At 42.8% G+C, this 18,035-nt stretch overlaps 1 protein-coding gene across 1 annotated transcript; it reads left to right on the plus strand.

Moving 5' to 3' along the window:
• The first annotated feature begins 1,632 nt into the window (after positions 1–1,632).
• LOC311505385 (uncharacterized protein) lies at positions 1,633–17,384 on the plus strand. The gene is made up of 4 exons (XM_084568933.1): positions 1,633–1,771; positions 5,091–5,151; positions 15,863–15,984; positions 17,145–17,384. The coding sequence occupies exons 1-4, from the start codon at positions 1,651–1,653 to the stop codon at positions 17,243–17,245; spliced, it is 405 nt and encodes a 134-aa protein (XP_084425059.1). The 5' UTR covers positions 1,633–1,650; the 3' UTR covers positions 17,246–17,384.
• The last annotated feature ends 651 nt before the right edge of the window (positions 17,385–18,035 follow it).

Here is an 18,035-nt window from a genome sequence, read left to right on the forward strand (position 1 = left end):
CCTTGGGATTTGCGTCTCCAGACTGAAGGACATTAGCGACTGCATGTTTCCTGTCCCGTCTCGTCACGTTCTCCTTGTCCGCGTTTCCAAAGCTAATTTTTCTCTAGAATTCCCCTCATCCAATTATTTTTAGCATCCCCCGAACAGGTAATTTCATATATGTCCCGATTTGTCCGGATGTCCCCAACACATGCTTTCATGGATATAATCATATATAGGAATATAAATAAGTATCTCTAATGCAGGGTGGGAGTGATATGACATTGAGTGTTATTCCCTAGTTTGGCAGGGAGAGGCAGGGAGGTCAGTCAGCTACACTGAGCCACTGGCAGACCAGGCCCCGCTGGTCCACTGGACTGACTTGGCTTCATCTACAAACTCGCAATAAATATCTGGCCATCATTTATTTTAATTCACTCCTTTCTTGCTCAGATGGAATGGATTCTTAACCTTGTAGGACAAGGACACCCGCATGCTGCCTGCCTTGCCTTAGCTGCTAAATTATTCTTCATTCTTCAGGGGGAATAAAAAAAAAAAAGGAGTCCGGCGTTGCTCAAACTGTCAGCTCCAATGAAAAGCACGCCTGAAAACGTTGTCACTGAACCCCTGGACAAGGAAAAAGAAGGGGAGTGGGCAGTAAAAGACAGAGTGAGAGAAGTGGGGGAGAGAGAAAGGGGGAGTGGAGGTTGGGTGAGGAAGGGGGGGGGAGTCAGCAGCCTCCAGAGTGATTTATTTGCCAAATCAGGACACAATGAGTCGATTATGAGTCCTCTAATAAGAGAGAGTGTTTGGGGACCCACTAATTGGGCATGATTGAGTTGCAGTCTGGGAGCCGGGCGAAAAGGGAACCTGGTCGGCGGCTGTCATGCAATCATCAGCTAATCAGAGCTTTGAAATTAAAACTGCGTGTTTAGGGTAGAGGACGGGATAATGGCAGGGACCTGCCTGAGCTCTGAGGCTGCCCGAGGAGGCTGTCACAGTGCGTGTGCGTGTTTGTCGGCGTGTTTGTTTGTGTTTGCGTGTGTTTATGAGTACAGTATGTGTGTGTGTGTGTGTGTGCAGTAGGTGGGACAGATTATTGTATTCACTGTGTGTGTTTGGGGGGGCCTCTCATCTCTGACTGTGGTCTGCGCTGGTCTTGATGAGGACAGTGAAGGAGATGTAATCAGCCCAGCCCTTGTACTAATACTTGCGTGGCGTGATTGTGTGTGTATGTGTGTGTGTGTGTCCACCTTTGTATTGCAAAGGATACGCCATATGCATCTTAATTTATATATCACGTCAGGACCAGCTTATCTTACAAAATATTTTGCATAGATTTTTTCTAAAATATATATTTAAAAAGTGCATTCATGTAAACGTGTTCATAGTTGTTTAAAATGTGAACTTGTAGATGCTTAAATATGGCATAAAACACTATGCTTTATTTTTTTAACAAAGAAAAAAATAACGTTATACACACACGGTACACTTTTATAAAATTTAAGTGAATTTATAAAAAAAAAAAAAAAGTCCAGAGTAGATAATTGTCCTAAATCTACTTGTTGGGATCATTAGATTGACAGAATGAACAGCTGTAATCACGTGTCGTCACTAGGGGGCAGTGTTTATCTGCAGTGCATCGCGAGAGTACACAGACGAGGCTAATTGATGTCAGGTGCTTCTTCTTCTTCTTCTTCTTCTTCTTTTCTCTTGACTGTGTTGTCAAGGCTGAGATGCAAAGCAGAAAATAACAACAAGGGAGAATGCAATTCGTCCATTTGTCTCAGAGGTAAGATGGGACTATTGTTTATTAATTTATTTATTTAAAAAAAAAAAGTCACGTCAGACAGCTGATGGTTCAAATTAGCGTGACTGTGTAGCCTCAGCACTTAACACTGAACATATTAGCTCTAAAATGGCATCAAAACTCGACATAATATTTCTACAAAATGTTTCTACATATTGGGCCTCCTTAGCAGATACCTTAGTTGTTGTTTTTTTATTTTTTATGTAAGAAAAAAATATAAAAAGAATGATTTCTTCATGTTTAACACTCTTGTTAAACATGATAGAATTAACTTATAAATCAAATGTTGTGTTGTTGTTTTTTCATTCATTACAAAGACAACAGGCTGTAATGGAGGAGGACATCTTGGGTCAGTGCTACATCTGATCTGAAACAGAGACTTTAATTTGTCTAGTCTCTTTTAGTTGATAAATGTGAGATAGCCTTTGATTCTACACCGCACAATGTTTTGGTAATTAATTTAAAAAGTATATATGTTAATATGTTAATTAATATAGATTATAAATGCTGTAGATGTATTCATATCCAGTTTTCATTTCAGTTTCTCACTGGTAAGTATGGAAGCTATTTTCCTTTTTTTCTTTTATCCCACAGATTAATACATTTACACAAATGCTTGCTGTTATCCATGCTGCAATATTGAATTTAACCGCGCATTTATTTGCTCAAGTCAAATGACGCTTACGTGGCTGGTGTTTGCTTATATTTTTTAGAGTATTTTTAAGTTTTTGCTCAGTTTTCTTTTTTACTGGGCTTTTCTGTGTCCCGTCTCTGTCTACAATTTACCCGCCAAACAAACGAACACACGCAGTATTTTCCAATCCTCCTAAGGCCTTGTCTAATTGTGGACGCGCCTTACATCTAAAGAGGGCCCTCACTATAAAAATCTGAAGTGGGTTTAGGCATAAATGGGATTAATTCCCAAAGAATGTCCTTTGCTCTTCCTCCCGTAATTTCATTTGCAGGGTCCACAGGATGAATAGCCAAGCAGGCAGTGATGTGGAACTGGAGGACAGGCCTTGCGGGGCCTGTGCTGCCGCTACACCGCAGCCTTCAGGTTATGTTACCTTGATAATGTCACAGCTGCAGGAACCACACCGCCCACCGTACAGGACACACGAAATCCAATTATCCGCCTTCTAATGTGTGGGAATTTTACGCTCTCATTTCTTAGACTTTGGCTTCAGCTGTGCCCGAGGGCAAACCTACCTGAGAAAGATTCCTGGGATTGTTATTTATTTATTTATTTACCAGGAAAAAAAAATGTCCACTGGCTTTTTGACTAAAATCAATATTAGGAGAAAGTTAGATTGTAAAGGAAGCCAACATAAAATGGTTTTCTCTTGACAAAAACAGTGGATTGAAACTGAATAATAATCATTTAGAATTTAATGTTTAACTTCACTGAGGTCTTTTATGTGTGTGTACACTCACCGGCCTCATGAATGCGTCCAACAACTATGCACTAAATCTTAGCTCCATGAAGGTTAAGGCATTCGGCATTTGTTTGAAATAACTAAACTGTGTTTTTACTTTTGAGGCTTGTAGTAGTATTGAACTGTATTGTGTGGTTTCCGACACATGTTTCTATTATTTTGACAACCCCATTTCAGTCTGTTGGCTAGGGTAAATGACAGAAATGTGTGAGTTTAAAGTGTTTACTTCAATCCAGTTCAACAACACCACAAACGACATCCTCCAAAACAATAATACAATTGAACTGCCACCTCTCGTACTCTGTTTCAACATAAACTGAACATTATAACAGTCATGAATGGGGATTTAGTGCAGGACTGTTATATTAGAATGCATTTGTTTTCACTAGTATTTCACTCACCAGCCACTTCATTAGTGGCCGGTAACTGTATTTTAAATGTGATCTCAGTTTGACTGGACAGAGAGAGAAAGAGAAAGAGAGAGAGAGATGAAAAGGAGCAACCCTGATTCGTCCTGGAGTCAGCCAGGTCTCCGTGATGGCTGTACGCCGGAGCAGGTTCCCCCACCTGCACGGACCCCCGACTGTTTTTTGATTTAATTAAAAAGAAGAGGGGGCATCAATTTCAAGCGCGTGGCGGGGAGATGACAGTACACAAATTGAAAGAAAGCATCTCCGTGGAGCAGGGAGGGGGAGAGGCTGGTCTATCATTAACATGGAAGACAATTCTGTGTGCAATGTAACAAGATTAGAAACATTATTATCATTCCACCGCTAGACGTAAAGCCCAGCCTCAGATAGAAAAAAAAAAGGCTCTTTACTCAGGACTTGAAGTAAGAAAAGCAAAGCAGCACAGTTGTTGTGATATTGAGCTGAATTACATACATAGAGGAAAGTGTGTTTTATATTGAAAGTATGCAACTCATCCCTTTGGGAGGTTTCATGTTTTCTGATACTTTACTCCAGCGATTCTGTATCTCAGTAGTGATTATATATCTGCCCCCCCCTCCTCCACCCACTGTTTTAGTGATAGTGTTTGGTTTCGAGCCGATCCGAAGGAATGTGAATGGGCTCCGAGCTCGAGGAGGAGCCCTATTAATGAACAGTAAAGACAGATGAGCCTCCCCCATGCCAAGCAGGTTGCCTCAATTGGATTAGTGAAGCTGAGATTGGGATGGATAGCTGTCCATGTGCCAAGTGGCCATTAGCTCGGCCAGTATGCCAACATAATTGTATACGAAAACAGTCTCAGGGTTCCCCCTCTCAACAGTCAGACTAGACTCGGCAGCAGGGCACATCTGAAGCAGTAAACTGCGCTGACATACTAATAAGCAATAAACGTTTATCAGCTGTGATAATATGTGGGTTAAGCAGTTGATTTAGCTCTCGCTTTTATTGTCCTGAAAATACAAATATCAGTGTCCGCTACAAGTGATTTGTCAATATGAATGGGAGGCCGTCCCTTCCTGGCATGCATCAGAGCAGGTTTGTGTGTTTCCAAGGCTGATGTCATGTACTCTGTGAGGCGTTGATGGGCACTGTACATGTCAGTGGACACCAGGGGCCCTTCTCCAACCAACTATACAAATGGGCATGAGTGTGAAGAGCTGGGGAAATGTTATCAATCACCCCGCGTCTCGGCGGAGGAGCTGCTGGCGTTTGTGTTGAGAGTCCCGCTCATACTGATCCATATAAAAGGCTGTGTGATGTATTAGAGCAGATGAGCAGGGGCCGGCTCTGACACATGACTGACAGCTCATTTGACAGCCCCGGGAAAGTGTGCAGGGAAGTTTCAATCTAATCTAATGCCGCTGAAGGAATGAAATTGTGGTGTGAGATTATGTTTTCGTGTCATATCCGCTCCAGGACAACAAGGGCCGGATGGGATGAATATGATGTGGATGACCCCCCCACCACGGTCGAGAAGGTACGAGTGCCTACGGAGCCAGACGCCGCAGTCGACTCCGAGTCCAGACCTCCTGACCCGCGACTCCCCTCCTCACAGTCCACTTCGGTCCAGTGAATCAGGTTTCTTAAGAAAAAACAAGAAACTGAAACCTTGCTCAATCCCATATCTGTGGGTAAACAAAAACATTTTTGTGTCATGCATTATCAATCAGCTGTCTCGTGGGGCTTTCCAAACAGGTAATCTCTGTCATTCAATCGCTCCACCGCAGGAGCCGGGTCCTCCGGAAACAGGATAGCCGCAAAACAGACATTAATATTAAGTGCAAGGGAGATCAGCTTCTCTTTGGCCTGCTCTCCCTTCTACCTTTTTCATAAGAGCTGAATATCTTTATAGGCCACATTTATCTTGAAATCAATATTCTCTTCTAAATGTTTACGCTCATATTTTCAATGCTAAGCTACATTTTCCTACTACAATGGCAATATTTCTTTTTATTGATGTTAACAAACCAAGGCCGACTTATAAAAATATTGCTACACAGCATGCTCAAAGGTCATCGGGGTCACAGAACATTTCTTAATTACACCAGAAATGTAAAATTATTTTACCAGAAAACTATTAAAGCCCAGGAGACTCACAGCTCCCAATGCGTGCTCCCACAATGATCAATCATAGAAGGCTAATTAGCCATTTTACAGCTATTAAAAAAAAAAAAAGACACTCAGCCCTTTTCATTATGCCCCATCTATTTTCCCAACATTATAGCCTCTTCTGTTTTTTTTTCTGACTTTTGAAAGTTATTAGAAACTTCTGCTGCAATCAGGAATGAAGCATCGACTTTCCATATTGGACGTGCCAGGCTTTCCTCCTCCCCGTGCACGCTTTTATTCGCAGAATGAGGTCAGGAGTTGGCCCGCGAGCGTTGAGTGTCAGCTGCTGTTTTTCCATTGAAACAGACTATACTCGGGTGTTTAGCCCTCTGACAGGCCTGACGCTGGCCTCCTAGCAGCCCAGTGACCACAGAACCTGATCTCGCACAATCAAGCAACTGTGTCTGCCCGGTCTAAACTCGCTGCTCCCGAATGTGTCACACACACCATTGCTTCCTGTAAGCGCGCCTCCCCTTCCTCCGCTCTTATCCCCTTTCTTCAGCTCCAGCTTTTGCGCCTTCTGATGGCATCCATATTTCCCTGTTAATTCACTCGAGGCCCTGCAAATGTTCGTATTGTCTAAGTGATCATTAAAATTTATGGCAAGCTGACTTCATCCAGCTTGCTGGGCCTCGCCGGCATAAGTCATAATTATGTGATGACACTGTAAGACGGAACGTCCACGCTGGCCCTCTCGTCCGGGCCAGTTAAATGATGTAATTAGCCCACCTAAGAGGTGAGCGCTCCAGATTGGATAAGTTATTAAATGTTTGGATGAACCCGAGCTCCATTTCCCTAACTATCGCCGTCGTCCTCTCCCTCCCTCCCTTCTTCCTCCATTAGCCCATTAGCAGTTATGTGATACTATATGCTGATGGGGCAGTGGACGGAGAAAGTGGGTAAATTAAGCCTGACCACTGGTTGTGTTATGGGCTGCTCTTATAAGGCACCACTGAAGGACACTGCAAGACTAAAGCTGAGGCGCATGCGACTACCACACACACACACACTTGATGGTACAGCACTGTGTGCTCGGCTGAGGTGGAAAAAATAAAAAGAACACGTCTAACCTTCGTTATGATCCGAAACTGCACGTTATGCTGATTGCGTTCATTGAGATCCGTGTCCTGCGGCTCGCTGTTTTCACCCCGCGGAACCGTGGAAACTGTACTGTACAACAAACACGGGTCAGACGGGCAAACATGTCAAATTTAACCCATCAGATTGCTCAATTTGTCCCCGGTTAAGCTGTAATGGAAGGCAGCGCGGTGAGGTTGACAGCGTGCCTACCGCTGGGCCCTTGAGCCTCGGTGTGTGCGCCGCCTTGCGCGAGTGTGTGTGTGTGTGTGTGTCGTGCTCCACCAGAGGGTCTCACCAAGCGTGACTGCGTGTTATTCACACTGACGAGTTCCACTGTTCACTGTCACCTCTCATTGTGAGGGGAAATAAGCCTGTGGAGAGAGCTGTGGCCAGGGGAGGGTGGAGGACAGAGGAGAGCCCCCTTCCAGCTGCAGCCCAAACACTAGTTTCTCTTTCAAGGAGACTCAGGCCGTACATTCCCAAATATCGTCTCACATCTGACGGATAGAAGTGCATATTCAGATACAGTGTACGAATAAAGCGGTCGGCTTATGTTTTCTGACACATTTTTCCAGACAGAGGCAGAAGCCCGGCTGCGTGTGTGGCCTTGTTTGGGGAGGGGTGGGTGTTATGGTGTTTGATTTGCTGTGAAGACTCGAGCAGCAGGACTCAGCAGAGTCCAGGTTGGCCCAGCAGGCCCGCCGAGAGTGACACTTCCTCTCTCTGTCTCGTCCTGCGGAGAGCCTTGACAGCGGGGACCTGGTGCTGAGCCGCGTCCCCCCGTTCATCATCACCAGAACCAACCACCCACAGCGGGCGGAGGGTAGGAGGAGGAGGAGGAGGAGAAGGAGGGGTGGACTCGGTTATCTGTGTCACCCCACTGTCTCTCCCCCCGCTGCCCCCCCCCCCTCCTCTTCTTCCTCCTCCTGCTCCGTCTTTGGCCCGTCTCCAGAGAGACCAAAAAGCCAGTCTCTCTCGGCTCCCTGATTGTTTTTGTTCCTGTGAGCAGACAAATAGAGTTTGGCCTCTTACAAAAGAAAATGCCCAAGCTCATCTGATCTTACTGCCCTAAGGAGTGGCCCGGCCTGAAGGGCTAGTGATTGGAAAATTACAGTGCTGCTGCAGCCATATTGTCAGGGAGTCCAGGCCAGACTCTTTTCTGTTTGTGTGAAAGGCCATCAGCTGAATGGCCAATCGTGCACTTTTAGACTGCATCCATCAGTACTGTGGAGTGATTGGCTGTTGACAGCACTAATTTAGCAAACCATTAGTGCACTAATCCTAATATGGGTAACTTCTACTACTTTGGTTACAATATATGTGGATACGGAGAAAAAATATTGCTAGGTACCATTTTAGCAGGTTAGATAAACTCTGTTTTCAAATTAGAAGCTGTTATTTTGCATGAGTATGAATATATCCGTCTCAAACGTGATCGCCAAACTGGTCAGCAAATATAGAACAACAGCCAGACATTTGGTCTTTGGGTGAAAATACCTGTTGCAGCTCCAGAGTGATGTTGAAGCCTCCCGCCCCTGCCTCACAAGTGGCTCTCTGATAACTGATTACAATTGGGGAGAAAGGAGGAGTAAAACAAGGGCCTTGTCAGCACAGACCCTCCAGATCTGAGGTCAATTTCGCCCCCTGATTGCGTCTATTTTTGTGATGTGTGTGTTTGTGTGGGGGGAGGGAGAGACAGACAGAGTGGGAGAGTTTACTTTTGCCTCATTGAAGCCATCATCGTTGCCTGACGAGCAGACGCCGCAGTCTGAGTTGCCTGTCTGTCAGGTTTCCCCCCTTACCTCCTGTTCTTCTATTTTCCCCCCTGCTCCCCCTTTCCCTCTTTCCTTCCCCTCATCCCCTATCTCTGCTCCTCTTCCACCCTTTGGCCCTGGCCCTCTGCCTGCTCTTTCGTTCACCCCCCATGTTCGCAAATCACTTCTTCCCGTGTCAGCAGGTAAATTGTTTTGTCCTCCCATTCCCTGCTTTCATTACCTTGTGTAAATTAAGCGATATGTCGTCCACCGGTGCGCGCCAGAGCACTCACCGCGCCAACGCCAAAATCATGAGATTTGGCATAATAAATGAAGACAAACTGGCAGTAGCAGTGCTCCTCTCTGCGCGGGCTCGCCTTCATTATTCGCTTAACTTGCCGGAGAAAATGACTTAACCCTGACCTGTGTATTACGTCCCATATTCACTCCAGATAAAAGCCTTTTTACAGCGCACAACAATTTATATTCCGGCAAAGAGGCTGCTTTTCTCTGTCAGTTTTCCAATCTCAGCTCCTGAACACACGTCATTAAACTTGTCTTGCCTTCCTGTATTTGTCCATCAGTCCTTCTTTTTACATAAAATCTGGCAGCATTATTCTGGGATTTGATGGCACCCACTCATTTTTTCCCCTTGGAATGTTTGATTGGAAGAAATATAGCCGGGCTGGGGCTATCTCCTCTCTTCTGTGGAATCATGCACTTGATGAAATAGTGTTCCCTCAGCAAGAATAATAAAAACAGACTTGTGCATTACAGGGGGCTCTCAATCTGCCAGCCGGGGCTGAGCTGAGCGAGAAAAAAAAACACCCTGCCTCCTGACAGATTTTTATAGTTATCCCAGCAGATAAATGGAAACGGGTGACCAGGCTGGGGAAGGCCACTCTGGAGTGTAGGCTGCAAGGCTGGACAACGGCATGATCTGTGGTGTTGGTGTTAAAGGTTCCTCCGCAGAGACGAGGATGCCGTTAGGACCAGATTGGTCTTTTTCTAGTGTTTACAGAGCAAATACGGTTCTGGTGCAACACGGCAAGCACACAAAGAAGAAAAGTTGCCACTCAAATGAAATTTGCTGTGCATTAGTGAACCTTTTGACTCTTACAGTAGTGAGGGAACAGAAAGTTAAAGCTTCGTGTCACACTGTGGTCTGGCTCCATTGAGAACGAACTGTACAAGATGTAAAGGGTGATTGCGACTGTCCTCGGGGTGATAGGTGTTCACTTGGCAATTTGGAAGTGTCAGCATTACTATAATATCAAGCTCACTTGAATGTAAAAGGTCACAGACACTTTGCATAAAGTCTTTCATTCACTGCTACTGGAGCAGAGCCTGCAGTTAGTTGGTTAGTTAGTTAGTCGAGGTTTTGCAGTTTCCACTGCAGCATGAGATTTTGTTTCAGAGCTGCATATGGTGTCAAACCAGCACAGCAGTAGGGCTGCAGCTACCTGTTTTCATCCGCTGGCTGCTTGATTGACATTTTTATGGATTTTTAATTTCATAAAAGATCTAACCATCAGATTTAACCAACAGTTCCCAAAGTTGAAGACATGTCATTTACTATTACAAGGCACAGTGTAAAGCAGCACATTCTCACATCTGACACAATTAGAACTGTTTTGACATTTTGAACAGTTTGTAAAATTAGGTTATTCAAAGCACTTTACATAGGTACAAACTGTAATGAAACACTAAACAAGGAAGGTAGCAAAAACTAATTAAAAGACAAACCATTAAAGACAGAATAAGTATGATAAAGTCTGAGAAATAAACACAAGATTAGCCAGTAAACATAGAAAATGTGTATTTTAATCAGACATAATGTGTACATTTAAAGTCAGTATAATATTCTGTCAATATTTGTATAATTGTATAATAATATAATAACATTATAACATAATGTTCCTCCCTCCATTTATCTGTTTTCTTTGTGCTACATTCCAGCACTTGGATTATATTATATTTACAGGTGTGAATGTGACTTCCCCTAAAAATATTGTTTTATCTTTAGAAAAAGATTACATGTTAAAATTTGATTATGATTAGTGTTCTCTTTGCTTTCTTTCTTTATTGGATAAAGCATTTGAGCAATTATAGAAAAAATGTAAACTATTATTTTTCCACCTGTTTTTATTATAGATTTAAGCCACTCAAGAAAGATGTCTGCAATCTTTAGAGTCGTGATGACCCTGAATCAAATACAGACAAGCTCTGGATATTTCTGCATTGAATCAAAGTGGAAAAACAAACTCCTCATGTATACTCAGCCGAGCTTAATTGAGCCCAACATGGCGCATAATATTCATAAAATAAAAACGTGAAACGTCATGAAGCCAGACATGTAACCAGGATTATCACTGCTGTAATGAAGAGACAGACATTCTTAGTTTTAAACGGAGGTGGAAAAGTTCCTCTGTGGATTGCACCTTAAGGCTGTGCCTTCTGGGAAGATAATCAGCCATAAATGGTGCTCGTTTCCACCTAACAGGCCCTGATTAATCAGCCAAACTGAGCGGGCTAATCAATCTAGTGCTTTCCACGCTGGGCCTGGAGAGCTACGTGTAGTCTGCATCCTCCTCTCCCTCCTCCTCCTTCTCCTCCTCCTCCTCCTCTGTTCAGCAGCAGACATTGTGGAGAGTAACACAAAAGGGCCACGGTTACAGCTCTGTAAGTGGTGAGACGTCTAAGTAACCTCTCTATTCACCTTAACCAGCGCTCATTTTTGATATTTCAGTTTTTAATAAAATAAATACAGAGGAATGACATCTCAAAAAGGGTTTCTTTAGTTTTGCATAGTAGACTGATATTTTTCTGGGTTAGCCAGCAGTCTACAGTTACACTTTATATAATTAGAGCGTGTATGTAATTATTCACTGCCTCACTTAAATACTGTTCTATATGTTATGATAAAAAAAAAAAAGAAACAATAGGCATGTTTCTTCACAATTTTAGGTAAAAGTGAGCCCACTAATGATGGGAACTCTTTGAGGGGAGTGAGTACTTATGTCTTTGTTCCTTTCCAAGAGCGTTCTCAGTCTTATTTAATATTAACCTAGCATACCTACTCAGCGACATCAGTAAGCCTTATGGCCTGTACCTATAATGACTGTATGATTTAATATATTAAATGAAATGGATTCTGTAATGGGGTGTAGAAAATGCAGCTATCCTCTCTCTCATGGGTAGTATTTTTACCAGTATCGATCTACTAGGACACAATTATTCATACAAAATTTCCTAACTACTACTATTATCAAAATATTGAGATACTAAAATCTGTGTTAATACTATTTTTTATGTTACATTAATAAAGCTACACAGGTTATTTTATTTGTGTATGTGTGAATCCTGATCTTGTACCTTGAAAATGAAGAAGCCTCATAGATATAAACCGACTCATACCCATGGATATGTTTATTGTCTGAATGCTTGGGCTATTTAACAAGGCTAGCACAGAAGTATAGTACTTGTACCATGTCTTCTTATTTCTCATTCTATAACTATGAGTAAAGTCTAAAGATGGTAACATAAGCCACGCCCCACAGTGGCTTATTCAGATTCTTGAGATTGCAAAACAATCATCATATTTCTACACAGTTTCAGATAAAAGTAGGCCTCCAGTGTATTAGTTTGAACCATTTGAACATAAATAGGTTAGCTAGATCAGAACCTCAGTGAATGAGGAAGTCTGAAGCACTTGGATGAAGCCTCGTCCTCATCCCTGGCAGAGGTTGCTGAGGTTGTTGAGGAGCGCTCCAGCTGCAAGGCGCCGCATGTGGATGAGATTTGTCCTGAGACGACTCTGGATGTTGGTGAACTTTCCTGGTTGACTCGCCTCTTCAATGTTGCATGGAGGTCGTGAACGGTGCCTGTGGAGTGGCATACTGGGGATGGGGTTTCCGTTGTGAGAACGGTGGACTGAAGGATGCGCTCCAATTATGGGGTATCACGCTGCTCAGCTGGAAAGTTTATTCAAGGGCTCTGGAAAGGAGAGTCAGATTGTCAAACTCTAGCTCTTTGGCCTCACAGGGTCATGGGAGTTTGACTGTCTAGTTTACAAATGTTTTGTGGACTTGGAGAAGGCCTAGGACTGTGTTCCCTTTGGAGGGTACTGAGGGAGTATTATGAGCCATTGCTGTTGTTTGAGACATCTGGTCCTTGTATACCCAAAGTGAAAGCTGTGTCCATATACTTTGCACTAAGCCAAGCACGTTTCCAGTAGGTGTAGGACTTTCCCTTGTCCCCCGTCCTGTTAATGATATTCATGGACAGAATCTTAAGTGTCCAACACGGGAGCTTGAAGAATTGCATCTCTGCTTTTTGCAGATGATGTTGTCCTGTTAGCTCCGTCAGACCACGACCTTCAGCATATACTGGGACAGCTTGCAGATGAGTGTGATGCAGCTATGAGGAGTCCGAGGCCATAGTGCTCTGCCCAAAACAAACTGGATTGTTCTTACCAAGTTGGGGAAGACTTTGGAATTCCCTGCTTAGCCTCTACCTCACCTTGCTCATCACCTTGTATGTTAGCTCAAAGTTAGTTGCAGTCAACCGCTAAGGAACATGTGGATAGTTTAGCTACCACCTCAAACTATGCTCTTTGTTTGGAGGCTAGCTGCGAAGCCAGCATTATGCAAATGTGTTATATGGTGGACAGCTGAACCTTTCAAACAGCACAGGAACAGGGCTTTTCAGAGCATTTACATACAACAGGAGACATATAACACTCTAAGGTTGTCAGAAAAGTCCCCAAACTGTAATATCAAAGACAAGCACCATCAGGGACTGTCTACAGTTATGAAAACATTTCTTGATGAGCTTATCTGTAAAAGCGCATCATATATAATTGAAGACAAGCACGTATGATGCCTTCTGAATGCAAATTTCCATTCAAAGTAAATCTGCCTCTCTGGTGTGATGGTCAGGCATACAAAGCCTTGACAAAGTAACACAAACGCATGACAGCATATTGTCACACAGAAGACGTTTTGACATGTCACAGCAGGACGAGGCCAGGTGTAAATGATGAGATCAATTCGATTCAGTGTCAGGATGCAAATCGTCTCACTGTTACACTTGAACAGAATAGAGCTATTGTTAATGTGATTAGTGATTAACACCTTTTCGAGTACTTGTCCTAATATGACAAGTCAAACTGTTTGCTGCGGAAAAGATAATCATTCTGGAGGGCATTGTGACAAAGCAGGAGAATCACGGGTGTAGTTAATGATGTTAATGATTGTTGAATTCCTCTTACCGAAGGATCCCATTCCAGGAGATTTAGACGAGGCGGTTTGGACCACAGGCTGTGGGTCTATATAGCACTGCAGAGAATGGATTTAAAGAATCACTCTCGACAAACATTAACATTTAGGAAGGTTGAGATTAGTTGCATTAGAGAAAAACGCTTGTGACTGTTTATCCACCCTCCTCTGGCAAGTCAGGAGTTTTCAGTGTTAGCTAATCAGAACACATTCATTTTTCTTTTTCCATTTGAGGTCATATTATGTTAAGCAGTCTAAGCCCCTGCGTCACTAATGCAGTATGTACTGGTAGATTATACCAGCAGTGACATGGCAGCTTTCTACTACTCCAGATCTAAAAAGTGTCTAAGAAAAGCATCTGGACCTGTAGAGGTTTTTTGGTTTTTTTTTTTGAGAAGATGTTTTGCCACTCATCCTACAGCCGAGTTTAAATCTGAGCCAGAAAAGACAGACGGTTTGACAGACGGTTTGAAAGAGGAGCAAAGGAAGCCATCTATGTTAGATTGGAAAAACCTTGCTGTTCTTTCAAACCGTCTGTCTTTTCTGGCTAAGATTTAAGGCTCATCTCGCCACCAGTCCCTTAGAACTGAAGAAGCTACTTGGATGAGTGGTGAAGCGTCTTCTCAAAAAACAAAAAACAAAGACTCTACGAGTCCAGTTGCCTTTCTTAAGTGCTTTTTGGACATACCATGACCTTGATGACCGAGAGCCTTCACAGACATACTTCTCCAGATCGGTTCTTGAAGAATCTGCCGCACTATTCTCACGCCAGACAGGTATCTGAAGAGGAGATAGAAGATACGGGCACAGTTTCAATCCTTGCGGTAAATTGACGTGTTAAACATACCTCCAGGAAGCAGGCTGACACCGCTACCCGCGACAGTGATGCAGCTGAAACAATGTACAGGAGGGTCTCCAGGTACGCAGCGCAACAAACAAACCAGGCTTTGATCAACAACACTCTTCTCCTGAGGTTCTACATCATTTTGTTAATAGCTTATGTCACATGGGGATAGAAAACCGGAGCCTTTGAATCCTAATGAGAGACCACAGGGTTGGCTTTGTGACAATCAGCGCTCATCTGTGTGGGTTTTAATGGTTATGGTGAAACAAGGAGGAGTTGGTAATCAATGAGGAAGTTATTGAGGTACTAATTTAATGCTTCCACTTTACGTCCATTCCAGCAAATTTTGAAGGGGAAAATCTCAACTTTTACTCGACCGCATTTATTAAACGGATACTAATTAGTTACATTTTTATATATTTATATAAAATATACGCTTAAGTTATAAAATACTGTTAAAAGTATTGTTCAAATTAGCTCCAATACGACCAGCTGCAACATTAAAGTCATAGTCGGTTGTTAATCCATTAATTGTGACAATTGAGTCATAAAGCACTACAATACTTGTAGTACTTTTGTACGTTCCTCTGTAGTATAATGGAGGGATGTGAGTACTTTTTTTAAATTTGAAATGGCCTGTAATCACTGACTTTTCTGTTGATATACTGAATTTAACAATGAATACCAAATAAGACTTTCAAATCCGTACCAGATCTGTGCATAAAAGCTCTTGACTGAGATCGTTTCAAATGCACAGGGTCGCTGTGGTAGAGATGGACACCTTTGCTGCGGCTGAGTGCGGGAAGTCCTCCTCTCTGAAAGGACAGAGAGAAGAATGATACAAACATACTCCAATCCAACTCATTTTTTAACTGTATGAAAGTTTCACAAGGTCGTTCGGAGAGTCGTGTTAACACAATACCTGAATACAGATTTGTTTCCTTGTTCTACAAGTCACGGAGAGTCGAGTCTTTAAGCGATCATTATTACCATACAAATAGACAGATCTATTTAACAACCCCCTTTTTATCGCATAACACTTATTCTTTAGTGTTGCTCCCTGAAAGGCACTGAAATGCGTCTCTCCCCCTTCTAACTCTCTCCTCTCTCTCTTTTTTGCAGGGAAATCGTCTCCGGGTTGATAAAGGCTCAGAGCAATAGAAGAAGCAAGGCTGACATCTTCTTAAGAGATGATAGGAGAGCCAAATCAAATAGGATGGAGCAGTCACTCTTTTCACAGATAGGTAGCTCATTTCTGGTGGCTGAGAGTTTGCATCCCTAGTGGCGCTCTGCCCGGGAAAGATAGCTCGCTCGGACTCCATTCATTATTTCATTCCCTGCCTCCTCCTTTCACATCTTGGCTACTTCTTTATTTTTTCGCTTTAATGAGTTGCCTGTTTTTCTCAAGTGTTGATGGGAATCTCGGATTTCAGATTTGGAGACAAAATGTTTAATCACAGGCGTTTTCCATTTGTGAAGAAGAGGCAAAAATCAATTATTTCTATTAGACAATGCTGATTGGAAATGAATGGAAGTGGTAGCATTTCTGAAACAAAGGCTCCGCGGAGACACAGATAAGTGTCAGTCGGCACCCCCTGCGGTATGATATGTGGTTTGGCTTAATAAGCAGTGTGCAAACATTTGCTATTAAATCCATGCAGAGGGTTTACTATGCTGATATAAACGCACGCAAATAATTCATGATAGCAATGCATAATTGAGTTACTGTAGTGTAGAAATAAGTAACGTTATGGCAAAGAGCCACAGTTAAGCTGCAAATCTGGCAAACTCTGAAGATGCTTTCTGCATGATGAACGTCTATGCTGATATATTTGCCGTAATTTGATCAAATGCCATTTAAAGTTGAATCTTTTTATCCTCGTCATTACCAGGAGAATGTTTTTTTTTTTCCCGCAACATATCTTCCTAATAAATTGTCGAAACTTTTCCCATACGCTCTCTATTGCCACACTTAATCAGCGAGTCTCGGCGTGATATTCAGCTTGGCACTTTTTTGAAGAGCACTTTGCTATCGTATCCCTCACATTCTTCACAAATCCCTTTGAAAATTATTTATAAAAATTAACTTCTCTTGCAGAGGGCTCGTTGAAAAGACGAATTACATGACAGATAAAACACTTTATCGCCAGAGAAAGACTAGACAATGTGCGTCGAGAAATTGGGAAGACGGCAGAAACAATGAATATTAAGTGCCTAAGAATCTAAAGCTGCTGACTAAATTGAAACAGTGTATCCTGAGGGGGCAAGGTTTCCAAATTGCTAATTACTGCCTCTGAAAGAGGGCGGTTTCAGATATGTTTGCTTGTGAAAGGCTGCCACTTAATGAAGCAGTGGCTCAAGTTTTCTTTTTTATATTTTAATATTCCCACTCTCCGGCTTTCAGGACTCTCTCCGGACTTTCCTCCCAGGCCAGAACAATGGCGGGCCCAGGAGCCCAGCTTCCCCACAGGCCCCAGCGAGAGCAGGCCGGGGGCTGGGTACTGAGGGAGCCGCTCAGCATGCTGAAATATGGAGCCGACAGATAAGGTGGCAGCGGCACAGAGAGGCCCTCTCCCATGGGCCCAAGGGGAAATTTGCAGTTATTAAGAGGAAGATGAGAGCGATTAAATGGCTTTTGTACTCATTTTCACAGACTTTTCTTTTTTTATTATTTGGGCTGCCTTCATCTGATAGACGAAAGAAGTGGTAAATTACTTTTTTTTTTGCCTCATTCAGCAACAACACCAGCTTTGAGAACAATTCTTCATTACTGAGAGCTGTCACACATCATGAAACACACAGTAGTCCACTATTGTTTTAAAAGGTGTGAAGGCTGTAGAATTACTGTAATCTGTAATCTTCAACTACAGTAATTACAAACTTAACATGGGTTTGGATTTTGTTTGAAATTGTCACACACACATAGAGACTTCCTATATTCATTTATCTTCATGGGGGGGCACAACTCCATGAACATCTGTCTATGATAGTAGTAGGGACAAACTGGAAAGCTTACACTCTTTGATTTACACTGGGTTTGGTGCTGCATAGTTTTGTAATATGCTGCCTTGCAATATAATAATAATGTGCATCTGTTATGTTTTTTCCCAAAGGTGACAATATTGAACATTTCAGTCCTGGCTGATCTGGTAACACCTGTAGTTACTGGTGGAAATCCAGGGGCAGCGAAACAAGCTCTTGTCATACACTGCCTGGCCAAAAAAAAAAAAAAAGTCACCACCTGGATTTAACTAAGCAAATGGGTAGAAGCCTCCTATCGGATAATTACAGCATT

The sequence above is a fragment of the Chelon labrosus genome (assembly GCF_963514085.1).
Source record: "Chelon labrosus genome assembly, chromosome: 20".
Classification (NCBI taxonomy): Eukaryota; Metazoa; Chordata; class Actinopteri; order Mugiliformes; family Mugilidae; genus Chelon; species Chelon labrosus.